Here is a 17,277-nt window from a genome sequence, read left to right as displayed (position 1 = left end):
TAAGGCATCTCACATTTTTTACTTTTTGTTGCGTGATGTATAATTCTTGCAGGTTTTTAGAGGAGTACAAATTGATGCCAAAGTTCAGGGCCCGTGTAGAAGAAGAAATATTGGTGGATATCAATCAGGAGGTCAAGAATATGCGCGGTGAAAGAATCGAGGCGATTGTAATGGAGGTGTTGCACAGCCTTGACGAACAGTACAAGGACAAAAGAATCAAGATGGAGGAATTGTCCGAAGACCAGCTGTATGCCGTTCATCTCCTTCAATACGACCACGCCCACAAAATATCACCGAAAATCGACAAGGTGAAAACAGACTACATAATGAACGAAATGAAGGCGGTAGAAAACGACCTTCACACGGATCAGTTAATAATCACCAATAGAAACGGCCTTGGAGATGACCTTAAGACGTGGGAGAAACATCCGGATGAAAACGTCAAGAGAAAAGCCCGAATGTTACGATTGGAAATTTACAACCTGATTCTTAAGGAGATCGGTCGTCGTTATTCCGGATTTTCCGTACCTCATGTTTTCACAGAACTAGAGAAACAAGCTCTAAGGTCTGTGACCCCGCTGTCGGCCTCTGACCCAAATCATGACCCGTTTGTTTTGGGTCAGCATTGGATCGTTGTGGAATATGACATTGATCAGGCACTGTTTAATCTCAGATACGGACACCCCCACATTCAGATATCAAAAGAATTCAGTGACCGCCTTAAATCTTATGAGAATTTAGATGTGCCGGAAAACATTCAAATGAAAGCCAAATTACTTCTCAGTATACAATCCAGTAAAGGGACGACATATAACTGACCACTGGTTAACTGTGAGACCACCCGAACTGAACAGTCACGCATGGATTATTTAACAAAAATATTTACTGCAAATAACAGAAATATACACTTAAACTAATGTAATGTAGTTTCATAAATATTTCGAAAAATGCTTTGAAACAGTGCAATTGTAAAATCGAAGTTGCAGACATGGGGGTGGGGATGGCAGGCACTCCTCTATGATCTTAGATGGTACATGTACTTATTATGGAATGTAGGCCCTAGAATGTCTGAATAAGTAGCCTTTTATTAGGTCACCTGAGTAAACTCAGGTAACCTATTGCAATTGGTTGTCGTCCATCATGCGTTAACAATTGAACACTCTTAACTTCTTCTTAATAACTACCCGTCCAATTCTTTTCAAATTTGATATGAAGTATCATTGGGACAAGGGCGACATAAATTGTAAATTTCAGGTCTCCAGCACCCCTAGGGCCTTAGGGGTGGGGCAAAAACTGCCCAAAATTGACCAATTTTCAAAAATTGTCTTCTCAAGAACCGGATTTGTGTAAGAAAAACTAAATGCATGGTGATGTAGAGCAGGAAGACCTCTACCTAAATTGTAAATTTCATGATCCCTGGGATAGAGGTTCTGACCCCAGGGTGGGTCCAAACTTGGTTTATAGTGTTTATGTGTAAAACACTTAAATAACATCTTCTTTAGTGCTATTGATACTAAATTAAAACTAAATGGATATTTAGAAAGAGCAGATAGCCCTTTACTAAAATTGTAAATTTGATGATCCCAGGGGTAGGGGTTTGGTATCAGGGTGGGGCCAAAATGGTCGGTTATTAAATGTGTGAACAATAGACATTTTTAACTTCTTCTTGATAACTATCATTCCAATTCTTTTCATATTTGGTATGAAGTATCTTTGGAACAAGGGGACATAAATTGTAAATTTTAGGATTCCTGTACCCCTGGGGCCTTAGGGGCAGAGCAAAAACTGTCCAAAATATACCAATTTTCAAAAATCTTCTTCTCAAGAACCACACACGTTTAAGAAAAACTAAATGCATGGTGATGGAGAGCAGGAAGGGCTCTATTTCATGATCCCCGGGTAGGGGTTCTGACCCCAAGGCGGGGCCAAACTTGTTATATAGTGTCAAAATGTAAATTTGATGATCGTCAGAGTAAGGGTTCTGACCCCAGGGTAGGGCCAAACTTAGTATATAGTATTTATGTGTAAGTTTGCTGATACCGTATAAAATCTAAATGCACACTTACATGTAGGAATAGCAGAATAGGATGTACAAAAAAAATGGTGAATTTCATAACCCAGAGTTATGACTTTAGCATGAGTCCAAATTAGTCATATCTTTTGATGTTTTAATGTTAATACACCTATTAATTTAAAGCCTTTCTTCAGTGAATGCACTTTTGAGGACAGTGAAGTTTTAAGAACACATCTTGTTTTATACTGTTACTGAACATTAGAATTTAACGTAGATATTCAGAACAGAATTTTTTTCTGGATTTTATTGCCCATGGAAGTAGTGATACTTTTTCACTAGTACACTCAGGTGACCGATAAGGCCTGTGGGCCTCTTGTTAGTTACTTTTTTTTAAATTAGTGGAGAATGGAGGGACGGGACGGGATTACCCCCTGCCCTGAACTAAATATAATTCACGCAAGTTCATGAATAAACAAATTTTTAGAAGATGTTAACATTTGCTCTACAGAATTTAAGTTTGTGTATGGGAAATGTGCCCTTTTCAAGTATCCATATGTCATATGTGCGCTATTAAAAATGATTATTTTAGGGATTAGCACCTGTTCCTCGGGTACTAGTAACCTAAGTTAGAATGGCGTTGGGTGTAGGTGCAGATCTGTAGCTCTTTGGGAAATTAAAGTATTGGGACTGACCAGGTAAATTAAAGTATTGGGACTGACCAGGTAAATTAAAGTATTGGGACTGACCAGGCTGTACTGTGGTTTGTCCCAGGGAAATTAAAGTATTGGGACTGACCAGGTAAATTAAAATATTGGGACTGACCAGGTAAATTAAAGTATTGGGACTGACCAGGCTGTACTGTGGTTTGTCCCAGGGAAATTAAAGTATTGGGACTGACCAGGGAAATTAAAGTATTGGGACTGACCAGGGAAATTAAAGTATTGGGACTGACCAGGCTGTACTGTGGTTTGTCCCAGGGAAATTAAACTTTTGGGACTGATCAGGGAAATTAAATTATTGGGACTGACTAGTCTGTATTGTGGTCTGTCCCAGGGAAATTAAAGTATTGGGACTGACCAGAGAAATTAAAGTATTTGGGACTGACTTTTTGTTGTTGAGATTTTAATTAAAATATAAGAATGTGATTCGATGAGTAATGCTATTTTCTATTGTTTTGCACTCTTATAAAATGCAAGGGTCATCGATTAGCAACGATGTTTGTTCCGAAGAGAGGGTCGGTGGAGCGAAAACGCTGTCAGAAAATCGTATTTACCGACAGGAATTTGTGTTTATTTCATTTTAAACACAACTGTCGATTTTCACCATTAGTTCACAACAATTGCGACTTTTGCAGCAAAATTCGGACTTTGATTTGTGTATTATTTAGCAAATATACGAGGTAATGACGTTGCCTATGCAAGCAATCCAAAATTTATGAGGGAGAATTTAGGTTATGCATGAGAGTAAGAAGAAAAAGTTTTATGCCATATACATAAATAATTTCTGAGACTAACTCTTGGAATCACTTTTTTCTAGTATTTCGTTGACAAGGCTACATGTAACTCAGGCTAGCCTCGACTCCGCTTCCCTTTAAAACTCTCATATCTTTTTTTTCTGTTCTGAAAAAAAAATTAAACTCGAACAAGAGATGTTTGTAAAACACATATGCCTCCCCCCTCCCCAATGGTGCAAAATTGAAAAGGGTTATACACACACATCATTTAATTGGTAGTAGTATCATCAATTCAAACTATTGAGCAGACAATATCTTCCTATGTCAAGAGTGGAGTGATCATTTGACCTAAAAATCAATAGGGGTCATCTACCCCTGAAGATGTAACAGTGTACCAAGTTTGATGTATGTCAAGCAAAGGGTTAAGATATTGAGCAGACAGTGTATATTCCTATGTCCAGAGTATATTGACTCTTTGACCTGAAAAATACTAGGGTCGTCTTCTCCTCATAACCAACCTACATATGAAATATCATTAGGATCAAGTGAATGGTTCTCAAGATATTGAGTGGACAACATGTGATCTACTGACCGACCGACAGGTGCAAACCAATATGCCCCTCTTCTTTTTTTCGGCACGAGTATTTATGTGTTACTATATTAAATTTCCTAAAAAGCAGGTTTCTTTTGTAGCTGCAACACCAGTACTAAGAGGGGGGGGGGGGAGGGGGGGGGGGCTAAAATATACTGCTAAATTTAAGAATTTTAAACTTTATAACAATCTATATTATTATAGAAAGTCTAGATTTCTTTAATTCTAAACTTCATGTAACAAAATTTAACAGTACAATTGTTTAGAGTTGATCTGCCCACTCCAACGTGTAAGGTATAAAAAAAAAAATAAAAAAAAAACAAAAAAAAAAACAACCCATTATCATATAATCGAAGTTTTTTCCACCTTTTATGTGCATCGTGATCGCGATCTTTTTTTCTTTGACATGCTAATACTACCTGGGCCGTTAATGATGATCAGAGAGGTTAAAGGCTAAGACTAACTGCATACCATGCCCGAGTCTACAGTATACACATTAAATTTCATAGGGTTAACGTTCGTTACCAAAAATACAGTTTTTATGAAGTAAAAAGTAAATAAAGTACATGTATGTTGCTTTCATGGACTGAAAAAGTACACACAATGAAAGCGGTATTACTTCAATAATTGATGAATCTTCCTTTTCTTTCAATTTTTCACACATTCAACTCAAATATCAATTTCTTGTACTTTGATTCAAAAAATCTCTGTTAAAAGGTTAGTTAAAAAACCCATTAACATTTACTTTTAAATAACTTAAATTATGACTTTTGAAACTTTTTTTTTCTTACTCTCATTCATAACCTAAATTCTCCCTCATAACTTTTGGCTTGCATAGGCGACGTAATTTTAATCGTATATTTGCTAAATAATACACAAATCAAAGTCCAAATGTTGTTAACTAATGGTGAAAATTGACAATTATGTTTAAAATGAAATAAACACAAATTCCTGTCGGTAAATACGATTTTCTGACAGCGTTTTCGCTCCACCGACCCTCGCTTCAAAACAAAAATCGTTGCTAATCGATGACCCTTGCATTTCATAAGAGTGTAAAACAATAGAAAATAGCATTACTCGTCGAATCACATTCTTACATTTTATGCATGTGAAATTTGGGTATCGATTGCATATAACCGGAAATCGATCTCTTTTGATTTCTATACATAACCTCTTGTTATGCAATTGATCGATTAGCAGGCGTGAGTTGAATACACTAGAGACAATGTGCAATAAGATACTGAACCTTTGAAAATTTTTAACATTCAAACATGTAATTAAAAATCACAAAAGTATTCAGCTGTGAATAAAATTTGCAAAACTTACATGTACAAGTTTTGCATGGAGTATGGATTTCAATCACAGAAAATTAAAATGGTATATCAGGTTGGTCATAACTTGAAGGATACAAACCAGTTTCATACCCACTGTTAGGCCGTTCTTGGCACACTGATTTTGACTACGGATAACTCCGTTTATACCTGATCAAGATAGAGGGCTCACGGAGGATGTGACCGGTTGACAGGGGATGCTTACTCCTCCAAGGTATCTAATCCTACCACCGGTATGTATATCCAAGGGTCTGTGTTTGCACAACTCTCTATTTTGTATTGCTTTTGAATAGGAGTTATGAGATTGATCACTGTTCGTCATCTTCATCTTTCATAGAGAATACTGAGATGTTAAAAATACTTGTTAGTACGCGAGACAACAATTCAGTAAAACTAATTAAAAAATATATGCAAAAACCAAGCACTATAATATGAAAATAATGAGATTTGTATAACTTCATTAGACAAATTTCCGAACAAACATGACAAAGTCAACAAAAGTTTCTCAGGAGCTTGAATCCCTCTGTTGATATAACAATGGAAAAATAAATCATAAGATAGGGTATAGGGTTTTTAAAAAATGGAAATATGGAATGCACCGGTCGCCCCCACCCTCCAAATAAATACTGACCGGTCTCCTAGAGGTGAAGAATACCAGGTACTGCTTGCGAATTCTGCATTCCTTTTTGAGATCTTGATGCTCTGTGGCCGCCGCCCCCTTTCGCCACAAATTTATAAGGCATTGTTACATGTAGCATATCTAAATGAAAACTCCAGGGCACCTATTCATAAAATATCTTACGACTAAGATTAAAATTTACAAACACTGTAATTTTCTTATTTTTCATCTCTCTCTCTCTCTTTTTTAAATAAGTAAATTACATCCATGGTTTGTAAAACTTTAATACATACTTTTAACCTTGTGATCGGTATTTGATTATCAGAAAGAATTATTTTTTCAGCTTAGTCGTAAGATGTTTTGTGAATAGGGGCCCAGATTTGGCACCCAGAGAGTATTTTGGTTCAGTCTGATTAAAACCAGCCCCCCCCCCCCCTTCTCCTATCGTCGATACTTAATTAGCTTAATTACATGCCCCCCCCCCCCTTTTTTTTTTCCCTCTCGAAAATCCTGGATCCGGTGTTAACATGTCATAGAGTTCGTGAAAATATTATGTACACTTATCCTTAATTTCAATTAAATCCAGCACTTTATCAGAAAACAAATTTAGAGTATTATTTTTTTTTCTTAATTCATATTTATAAACACGAATTATTCATCGTTCAAATTGCTCAAAGTTTTATGCCTAATCACTAATCCATTAACAAAATAGTTCCTATATTCTTATAGTTCTTCATATTTAATGAGATTAGATGGTTGAAACATTTTTCAAATAACAAATTTAATAAAACAAGATATGATAACTAGTAAATGTGAATAATACATGCTTGTTATATCTGTAAATTAAAACATGGTTTTCCTCCTGGCGGATGAATGCTCGGAACTTCCTTTCTCTACGAGCAGTCCAAAATGGTGGGTGAAAACCACATGGTCTCAAATAAAAAATCTCATTGTGGCCTTCATTGCCCGTACGCGAGTGCCTCAGATGTTCTGACTGTTGTTCTAAACATTGTTATTAAAAAATCTTATATTCTGAAGTTAATTAAAAGATTGTAGGAAATCCGGGCATGTGGTGTGATATTCATGAGATTTTCGATTCAGATCGTTTTCTGATTTTAATACTGACAGTACTCGTCTAGTTAAACTTTTGTCATCGATGAAGATCAAGGGCAATAGTAACTCTTAATTTCAGTCAGGATAGCGGATTTCGATAATTATTTTTAATGTGTTTGATGATGTGAACAGACTGCACTGTTACACGTGCCTGGCCCGGGATATTCTGCGACTAACCTTAACAGCCATTTGTTGATTAGATATTACTTAATAGTGTGTTAACAGTGTATTAGACAATAAATTTTCAAAACAGGCCTTCATTGTAAATAGCCATCGCCCTCGAAGAACATTTTTCGTATAAATATAAGTTCCCACTGAAATTAGTCACCATATTAATTTATAGTATACAAGAGTCTCATGACTTTCTGATCATCTGTATGGTAGGCCTATTCACAGGGTTTTGACACAATCTGAGCAAACTGGTATATATAGTATACAGTGAGAAGGGAGCTAACAAAGCAGCCAGAAATTTTCAGTTGTTCGCTCCAAACTCTCAAAACTTCGGTATTAATCATGATGCATTCCCAGTTGAAAGCCAGAATATAAATCATTTATCTGACTTCAGAGAAACTTTGATATAAAGTCCCAACTTACGAGAATTAGGTCGCAGTCGTTAACTCTACACCATTTTCTCCATGCAATTTTCCTTCATTACGTTGGATTTTAGTCATTCGTTGCAGTCCAACTTTGAATTACCGTTTAAAATGTAGTTACTTGTGGTCACCCTCGCAATATTTAAATGAATGTTGATCATCCGTTTCAACAAATCAGATTCATTTTCACCAGCCATTAGCCTTCAAGTTCAAACAAGTCAACCATATTGTGGTTGTTCAGCACTGAATGACTCATAGTTCAAAAGATGCAAAACGATTGGACAATATTACTACTTTTGCTGCGGATATTTAAAATTTCAATATGAATCTGATTATAATGTTTAAGAGGTCTAGGGTAGAGTATGATACAGGCATGGACTCAGAATGAGAAGAAAATGACATTGTCTTATATAAGCTACTCTGAAGACTGAAATGTTTACAGAATGAAATTTTAGTGATAAGATTAGATTGAGACACCTATACTATTGTTATCAATCTTTATACATTACATTTCATTACATATATATGACTCCAGGGTTCGAAATTAACTCATGTCCGTAAGTCCGAGACTAGTAGAAAACGTGTCGGACTAGTGAACTCTATAGCACTAGTCCGTACGGACTAGTGAAAATCCGGAAATCAATTTTGAATTGGTAAAGGTTGTAGCAAGATTTGTCTGAGTCTCTTAGATGTTTGAACTTATGGTTGATTACCTGCATGGTCAGGTGTTTGCCTGACTATGACAGTCTGATCTTCCAAACACATGGAGTGCGTTTGAGACCGCCGTTCTTCGAACGTGCACACATTGTCAAATTCCTACCGATTCCGAACGCCGAGTACACATCACGAGAACGTGTTCTAGGTGCAAGAATTGCAAGTAGTGTGGTCTGAGAACATGCACGTTTGTATGCACATGTTCTCGTCATTCGCGACCCTTAACACAGTAGTTCATAACACTATATCTCATGACTTGGTCAATCGAGTGAATTTTATTGACTTTCTTGATAAAACTTCGAACTCCTGTGACTCTAAGGTCTGAACACCAAAACAACAGGAACGTCGATCTCGAACGCACTTATGGACGTTTATCAAAGGATTAATTCGGAGGTTAATATTGTATGCTTTTGAAGATCTTGAATACGAAATAAAATATGGTGGTCTCTTTTTCTTCTGTAGGTGTCAGAAATTGAATTGTTTGCAACTGTGATGTGTTTAGTTTGATTAAAATAAAGATCATTTTTTGATATACTGGACGGACTAGTGAAATGCTTTGCGGACTAGTGAACATCAATAGTGACTAGTCTGTACAGACTAGTGCTTGAAAAAGTTAATTTCGAACACTGTGACTCGTTGTGCTTAGTAAAAAAAATTGTTTTGATGAATATGCCAAGCCGTCATTCTTAATATCTGACTAACAGAGTACTGAGTTGTCGAAAACTGTCGGTCCTGTCAGCAAGGCCGGTAAAATTTTCGCTGGACCGATCATTTTCATGAAAATGTCGGTCCAAATGACCGTTTGAAAATATCGGGTGTGGTCCGATTATTTTAAAGCTTAGGTTCAAGATGTGCAAGTGAATGTCACTCAAACAACATGGCCGCACTGCCGATCAAAGAACAAGGTACGATTGTATACATAAAAAGGCCCAAAAATTTTCTCTCTATAAAATGTGTCTGGAATTAACCTTAATCAGCGTTTTAAGAAAGTAAATTATATGTCAGGTATACTATGTCAACAAAATAAGAATGATATTCCTAAATGAATAGCATTATGACATCACGAATAAGACATTTCCCGCCTTTTTCTCAAATAAGCCTGAAAACTGTCAAATGTCATACAGATTATTGCTCAGGAAAAGTTGTGCGCATTTGTCGAGCAAAATGAAAATAATATATATTGTGTATTATTTTAAGATGAAAATCTTACTTGAATATGAATTTGCTCGACGCATGCGCTGTATGTTTCCTGAAAGGAAACCCACCTGAATTTCTAGGTATTTTCATTGAAAACGGCATTTTTGCAATTTTATGCCAGCTTCAAGCTCTCGTCATATGACACAAATCATTTTGCTGATCAAACTGAGCGAATTTTGGGTTTGCTAATCTATTCCTTATTTGAATGCCAGGGTTTGAGCTCCAAGTGCAATCATCGATATTTTGGGCCAGATGGCTTAGAAACTGTACCTGCCTCTTTATAAAAGGTTTTCTACCTGGGAAGAAAAGACTGATTGTGGTAGCTCAGTTGTAGACTGTTCGCTTTGTAACTTGAAGGTCGTGAGTTTGAGTTCTGTTTGTGCCATGACCATGTCAAACCTAAGATGTAAATATATTCTTGCCAAACACTCAGCATTTAGCAGTGAGATGAGAGTTACAGGTCTTTCAGATATGACCTCCAATGTTGCGGCAGGTTATAAGTTGCACGTCAAAGAACCCTTGCTACTGCAGTCTTGAGTCCAAGTACAAAGCATAGGTCTAAATTTGTGGTGTTTCACCTACAGCTGGTCATGTCTCAATATGAGGGGAAAAGTTCTGACAGGACATAAAACAAACAAACAACTTGGTAAGAAAAGAAAAAATGCTGAACCTGGACCACTTCAAAAATTACGAAGGCTTCCGTGCTAAGATGGTTGGAAAACTGACTGTATTTGGCTGGATATTATGAGTGGGAGACGCATTGCTGTTAAAACAATAAAAGGCATTATGATGCAGTTCTTTTTTCTTTTTCCTTTTTATGCAATACAAGGTACTTGTATCTGGTCTGACAGAACCAAATGTCTGAAAATGATGTAAAAATTTCGACAACTCTGGACTAATCACAGTATGAATTTAGATTTCCAAGACTATTATGGGTCTTTGCAAAACGGCAAGAGTCTGACCTGGTTGATAATTTACTCAGAAATATTACGAACTTTGGTAAAGTATCAGTTTGGCTCATGCAACATGTAATGATGAATCCATTCATGATTTTGTAGACTTCGAAAAGAAGGAATAATGGACGAAGCAAGAAGGGGCGGGGGCATGTGCAGTTTGTTCGCTGCACAAACTGTGCAAGATGTGTGCCGAAAGATAAGGCCATTAAGAAGTTCGTCATCAGGAACATTGTAGAGGCGGCTGCTGTTCGTGATATCGCTGATGCCAGTGTATATGATGGTAAAAAGAATGAATTTATGCAGGATCAATTTTAGACGTGCATTCATTTAAGATTATTTTTTAGGTCACCTAAGTGACTTATTGCTATTGGTTAGTGTCAGTCGTGCGTTGTGCATTAACTACCTGTATTGAACACTTTCAACTTCTTCATAATAACCATTGCAATTCTTTTCAGATTTGAAATGCAGCATCTTTTGAGCAAGGGGGACGTAAAGTTTAGATTTTAGGATTACTGCTTCCCTAGTGTCTCATGGGGGGGAGGGGGGGGGGGCAGTGATTTTTTTTGTTTTTCAAACTACCACCCCTCCCTTTGAATTGGGAAAAATTAGCGACATTTTCCTCAAATTGGGAAAAATCATTTATAGTAAATTAAAATGGTAAAGATGTATAAAATAATCAAATAACAATTTTTTTGTTCGAGGTTTATTTCAGATCTGATTTAAAATCATGAAATAAATCATTATTTAACATTAAATATGTATTGGAAGTCACACCTTGTATAGATATTATTTACTTTTTCTAAGAAATACTTATTGTCTAATTTCATATTAACAAAATAATAAATTATTCACCAGCATTTGTACCCATAATCTTGTAAATATTATATTAATAACTTTTTCTAAGAAATACTTATTGCCTAATTTCATAAACAATATCAAGGGTCATCATGACCCTCTGTGGCTGAATTCTGGGAGTCATAAGTTTTTTTTTTTGAAAGTTACACTGTTTAGATTATACTACAGTAGTGTTTTGTTCATTCAATGAATAAATATTGGTTCAATGCATATGAAATAAATAACTTCATAATTTATTAATTTACTTTAAAGTTTATATAGGTTACATGTCATCATATGATATGTCTCCATGTCACTCTTGTACATCATCATGTATATCTGATTAATGTTGGAAGGTTGTCAATCGGTGTCCTCTTTGGTTCAGTGTAAATCGAAAATTGAACCTCGCCAAATTGAAACACAGCTAAAGGCTGGTTCTCTTTTATTCCGGGAATGAACATTGAGCCCGATCGCAAAAATGTGAAAATTGTCTTTTCCCCCCTGTGTCATTGTGATCCTTTGGGTGATGTTTTGGGGGGTAAAAAATATTTTATGCGCAAAATATGCAGAAATTTGTGTGAACAGAAACACTGTCATGATCCCTGAGGTAGAGATTTTGACTCCAGAGTGGGTCAAACTTGTCATATAGTGTGTATGTGTAAAACAACTAGGTAATCGCTTTCAGTGTAAAGAAATATATAAGGAAGAATTATTGGCTTGCAAGACAGTAATTATTTAAACATTATAATTACATATTCATGTGTCTACTTAGAGGGTAAATTCTTGTGTTGAACATTAAACAAAATTCAATCTTATTGGATGACACAACTTTGTCAGTCATTTTTGTTTATAGTTAAGTTGCGGCAGAAATATTTGTATTTTTAAAAAGGAAGAAATACCGACATTAGCAATTTTTGATTTTTCAAAATTACCATCAATTATTCACAATATTTCAGTTATAGCGACCGACAATCAAAAGTCAGTGATGATCGGTGCATCACTAATGTTAACGCTACATATTATACTATGTAAAGTCTTTCAATCGGTACGAGTCCTTCTAGGAAAATAATGTATTTAAAAACACGCCTTGTTCTAACTGCACCTGAATATTGGAATTTAGCTAGGATACATGCAGAATAGGAAAATTATTGTAGATTTCATAGCACTTGGGGCTAGTGATACTTTTAACTCGAGGTGACTGATAAGGCCTGTGGGCTCTTGTTTTAGAATGTCTCTTACAGCAGGAAATATGGAACTCGTGTGTCATTTTCACCACTGTTCTTTATAGAATATCAATGTATGGTTTAATGTATTTGGTAATTGTTATGGAATCGGCATATTTTCCAATTTTGATTTTCTAAAATTATGAGAAAACTGTAATGATAGACAATTGAAATGTTTGAGCGAGTTGATAAATGCTGTCGGTTGTTTGTTGCAGTGTATGCCCTTCCTAAGCTGTATGCTAAATTGCTGTACTGCGTTTCCTGCGCTATTCACTCTAAGGTGGTGAGAAACCGATCCCGTGAAGCCAGAAAAGACCGATCACCCCCACTCAGGTTCAGACCCATGAGGGTAAGTGAAACTGATTTTCATACTTTTGCGAATCTATAGATTTGCTTGAAGTCGCAAAGCCACTCAAAGAAAATATGTTTCTATTTACACTGTATTATTTAAATTTGTTTTTTTGAAAACTTTTACTATGATTAGTTGATAACGTTCTTTTTAAAATAGTGTTTCAATCCTAGTATCAAAAATAAAAGAAATAAAAAAAAAATGAATAAAAAGATGGGGTATAGAAATGAACCCTGTAGAGATGAATAAAATAAGTAGTAATTTCATAATCTATACATTTATAAACCACAGAAAATAATCATATTGTAAGTGTTCTCTTATTCCAATAATTAAAAACTTGTTAAAGTGTCCCCCTCCAAGCCCACTAGGTGGATTCAATGGATATGATGAACTCAGATGATGTTGTCTTGAAGTGTTTGGATAATTTTAGAAAATTGTATTGAAATACTTTAACTTGCTTCTAAGGCTTTAAAAACTTTTTCAAATGATAGAATAGTTCACTGCTCAAAAGCAGTGAAAAATTAAGCCAAGTGTACATGTGAAGTAACTTCCCAAGCCTATAAGGTCATTGTTGTTGAATAGTATCCAACAAGGGAAGACAACTCCTGTTGGCATATTGCAAAGAATGGGAAGATTGTTCTACAATACTTGTATTTCAAAGATATTTTATCCTTGCGAAGGCTTCATGATAATTACCCAGGCTTAATTATCCCAATCTCTTCATGAGATGATGTACAGAGTTTATTACAGAGAGCTCAGAGTAACTGACACATTGGGAATTGTACAGAATATCTTGAGGAATTCTAGGGTATTTTATTGTAACTCTACAAACTATTATAATGTTTTATCTAATCATGTTTATCAGAAGTATGATCATGGTTAAAGTTAGTACAGATTGAATATTTGGTTGATGATATTGTCATGATAAATATACAGATTGAAGGGAAACAAGAAATGGCAATCTCAAGTTTGAAGGCTTTGAAAAACTGTTAGGTTGAAGATTAATAGAGAAATGAATTTCATTTTGGAAATGCATAAGGGTAAAGCACTTCATAGTATGCTGGCATTAAGTGTCCAACTTCATGCCATCATATATTATCAAATATGAAATTTGTTTTTTACATTTTACTTTCATTCTGTTGGAATTCCCCATTAGATGTACTATTATTGTGAAACTCTGGCTATGAACTGTAATGACTCTGAAGGACGCTGGTCATTGAATAGCAAGAAGCTTGTCACTGTCAATCATCAGCACAATACTAGATTGAATTCTGTACTTTGTGACTATCAGTAAAGGAAATCAGATATGAATCTCTGACAGTAATGTGGTATAGGGCTGAAACAATTAATCGCGGTTCACTCGAACCGCGATTCACAACATTCGGTTCAACATCTCCAAATTTCGATTCGGTCCATGTTTACATTTTTTTCCGGAAATAAAGAATTCAACACGGATTTGGATTTTTACCTTACAATTTAATACAACAAAAATGGCGGACGCTAACTCTGGAATCGTGAATCCGGCAAATCTAAGGTCCCCTGTATGGAAGCATTTTGGTTTTAAAGAGAACGGAACTGCGGCAGTATGTAGAATTTGTTTCACAGAAATAAATTACCAATACTCTTGGATATTTTATAGCAAGTGATATAATAAAGACCATATTCCGTTGTTGAAAACGATGGATTTCAGGGGGGAAATGAAATAAAAACATGAAAGTTGTGTATTTTTTATTGTTTATTAGAGTTTGAATTGAATCGGAAATAATCGAATTGTGGCCTAAGAATCGAAAATTGAACCGAACCGTGAGGTACCTGAATCGTTTCAGCCCTAATGTGGTATAACATTGCAATAGGATATTGTCCAACAATGACAGAGTTCTGGAAAGAATATTGTATTATTAGGTAGCTCCACTCTCGTATGATCAGGGCTTTCAACAAATTTAAAAGTAGGAGGCTAAAATGAAAAAGTAGAAGGCGATCCAATGCTCGGCACCCTTATGGCCGGGGCTCTGGGGTAAATGACGCAAAATCCTGCATTCTGGCGGTTTCCTGGCACTTAAATGCAGCTTTGAAATTGTCATTTTTTTGCCTGAAATTTTTACTTTTGCCATGAATTTATTGTTTCATATGTGAAATTTTCTGTTCATGCAAAGACTTAAAAAATTCAACATTGCAAATTACTAATTTTGATGCAAAATGAAAAATAAAGTGCATCAAGATAACTAAATGTAATTATTTTTTGCAATGCTGTATCAATTAATTTTTAAGTGTCTTTGCTTGAACAGAAACTTTCACTTTTATTTCTACATTTGTACTGAAAGTTTATAAGACTGAATGAATTGTTTTGTAAGAAAGTTTCTACATGCAGAAAGTATTGTTGAAATGAACTAAACTGCATGTTTTGCTCACCCCAATATTTTTTTAAATAAAACCCAAACAATCTTTATTACAAATTAATAAGTAACATTTAAATGACCTATAATTTTATTTTTCCACAAATTCAAGTTAACAGCTACAGATTTGTTGGTAACATAGCGAATTTGTGCTGAAAAATTCTACTTTCGTTTTTATTTAATACCACATGGGCATTTGCAAATTAAAAAGAATAGCAAGTCTGAAATCTTTCCTGATTAAATTCTGTTTTCGCTTTAAAATTGTTGATTGATATTATACTCGTATCACTTTCACTTCTGGCCTTTTTAAAGCCGAAACTGAACAGGGTATTTGTTCTCTTCAGTCTGTCAACATCATTGATTTTTACGTTCAGGACTTGTTGTTATCTTTCGGAACTTCTCGTCTGTGTTGTCACGACTTGGGTAAATCCGAGGCTTTCCGACTATTGCAATTGACGTATTATACGGCCGCGATTTCTGAGTCTACTAAAGTTTGGAAGATGTTTAAAGTTTTATAAAAGTTTTTTCATTGCACATACATTTTTGTCACTAAAGTAGCCGGCACCTAATGTTACTATAGGCGGCGAAAATCCGCCGGCTACTTTTGAAAGCCCTGTATGATTTTGTGATTTTGCCTTGTGGGTTTAAACTAGAAAAACTTAATTTTCACTTAATTTAATCAATAACAAAAAAGAAAGTGTACAAGAAGAAAGTGTATTTGTTGCCACCTTTTTAAAGATGTCAGACATGAATAAATAGAATAAATAGAAGTACACTGTACATATATATATATATATATATATATATATATATTTATTTTCACTTAATTTAATCAATAACAAAAAAGAAAGTGTACAAGAAGAAAGTGTATTTGTTGCCACCTTTTTAAAGATGTCAGACATGAATAAATAGAATAAATAGAAGTACACTGTACATATACATATATATATATATATATATATATATATATATCAACATTAGAAAATCACACATTTAAAGATTTTACTGAAAACCTATGTCACATGAGGATAGAGTTACCTTAAAGTTAACATAAACATACAACGTTTATCAACTCTCTGATCTGATGAATGTTTTCTCTGTTTCAGGACAATAACGCTCCACGCCCCGGAGCTCCAGGAGCCCCTGCCCAGACTCGCTAACTCAGCACTCAATAAAATGTGATCAGTCTTAATCTGTTTTGTAGTCTGTTTTGTAGTCGTCTTTCTAGGGAAATTTGCACACTATAAAGCAGTGACATGCTCCATTCTCCTGAGTAATGGACATGTTGACATGCAAGATATATGATGCTTGGTCTAGAATGTTCAGTGAGAAAATATTTGTCTCTTTATAACTGGCCACCGTTTTCAAATGTGGAGAGGGGAAAAGACAGAGAGAAAAAAAAGAAAGACGGAATTCCAATCAACTTGTACCAGGGTTTACCATTATGTGATAGATCATCTGGTGGCAGAGTTTGGTGTCCTAGATTCCAATCCCAGTCAGCTGTCGTGTCTAGCTACCTGTCACATATTGTATATCGTCCAAGTCCATGGCCCTGCTCAGGATTGAACATGGGACAATGGGCATGACTCTCCAGTGGTCCATAAAAGTAACACTTGACTCCTACTATGGATTCAGTAACTAAATTTTGTGCAGTAATGATGAGTTCATATGGTTATAGAAAACAATGTAGGATGTAGAGTTGAAGATGGTCAGTTGTACATGGTAAGGCAGTGATATAGTGGGTCAGTAGATATTGGGTTGATCTGGAGAGAATGAGATTACGATACTAACTTCATTGGTTACTTTTTGTTTCTGTATACATTGAGATTTTGGATTCAGTCTCGTAAAAGGTCAAAATTGAGAAACTACTCGGAGTTTTAAAGCTTTGAAGTATAA

The 17,277-nt window shown here is 35.3% G+C and overlaps 2 protein-coding genes and 1 long non-coding RNA gene across 3 annotated transcripts in view; 2 read left to right on the top strand and 1 right to left on the bottom strand.

The window, feature by feature from the left end:
* Positions 1-958, top strand: part of LOC130051873 (serine/threonine-protein phosphatase 2A 65 kDa regulatory subunit A alpha isoform-like) — a 31,970-nt gene extending 31,012 nt beyond the window's left edge. Inside the window, exon 20 of the mRNA XM_056154904.1 lies at positions 53-958. Within this exon, the coding sequence (XP_056010879.1) occupies positions 53-818 (766 nt within the window). The 3' untranslated portion in view covers positions 819-958. The remainder of the gene's footprint in view (positions 1-52) is intronic.
* A 5,895-nt stretch (positions 959-6,853) lies between these two features.
* LOC130051871 (40S ribosomal protein S26-like) lies at positions 6,854-16,573 on the top strand. The gene is made up of 4 exons (XM_056154903.1): positions 6,854-6,921; positions 10,685-10,862; positions 12,855-12,988; positions 16,488-16,573. The coding sequence occupies exons 1-4, from the start codon at positions 6,883-6,885 to the stop codon at positions 16,539-16,541; spliced, it is 405 nt and encodes a 134-aa protein (XP_056010878.1). The 5' UTR covers positions 6,854-6,882; the 3' UTR covers positions 16,542-16,573.
* LOC130051872 (uncharacterized) lies at positions 6,898-13,202 on the bottom strand. Its single transcript, XR_008800139.1, has 2 exons — positions 9,897-13,202; positions 6,898-9,315 (listed from the first exon to the last, which is right to left on the bottom strand). It is a non-coding gene; the product is annotated as an uncharacterized LOC130051872 (long non-coding RNA).
* Positions 16,574-17,277: the final 704 nt, after the last annotated feature.

This window comes from Ostrea edulis, chromosome 2, assembly GCF_947568905.1.
Source record: "Ostrea edulis chromosome 2, xbOstEdul1.1, whole genome shotgun sequence".
In the NCBI taxonomy this organism is placed as follows: Eukaryota; Metazoa; Mollusca; class Bivalvia; order Ostreida; family Ostreidae; genus Ostrea; species Ostrea edulis.
Note: the sequence above shows the minus strand (reverse complement) of the source record. Positions and strands in the feature narration are given on the sequence as shown.

Excerpts from the sequence above, each read along its gene's own strand:
- LOC130051871 (XM_056154903.1), top strand. The coding sequence starts at position 6,883 with ATGCTCGGAACTTCCTTTCTCTACGAGCAGTCCAAAATG. Across the intron at positions 6,922-10,684 it reads TCTACGAGCAGTCCAAAATG|ACTTCGAAAAGAAGGAATAA; the intron begins GTGGGTGAAAAC and ends ATGATTTTGTAG. Across the intron at positions 12,989-16,487 it reads TCAGGTTCAGACCCATGAGG|GACAATAACGCTCCACGCCC; the intron begins GTAAGTGAAACT and ends TCTCTGTTTCAG.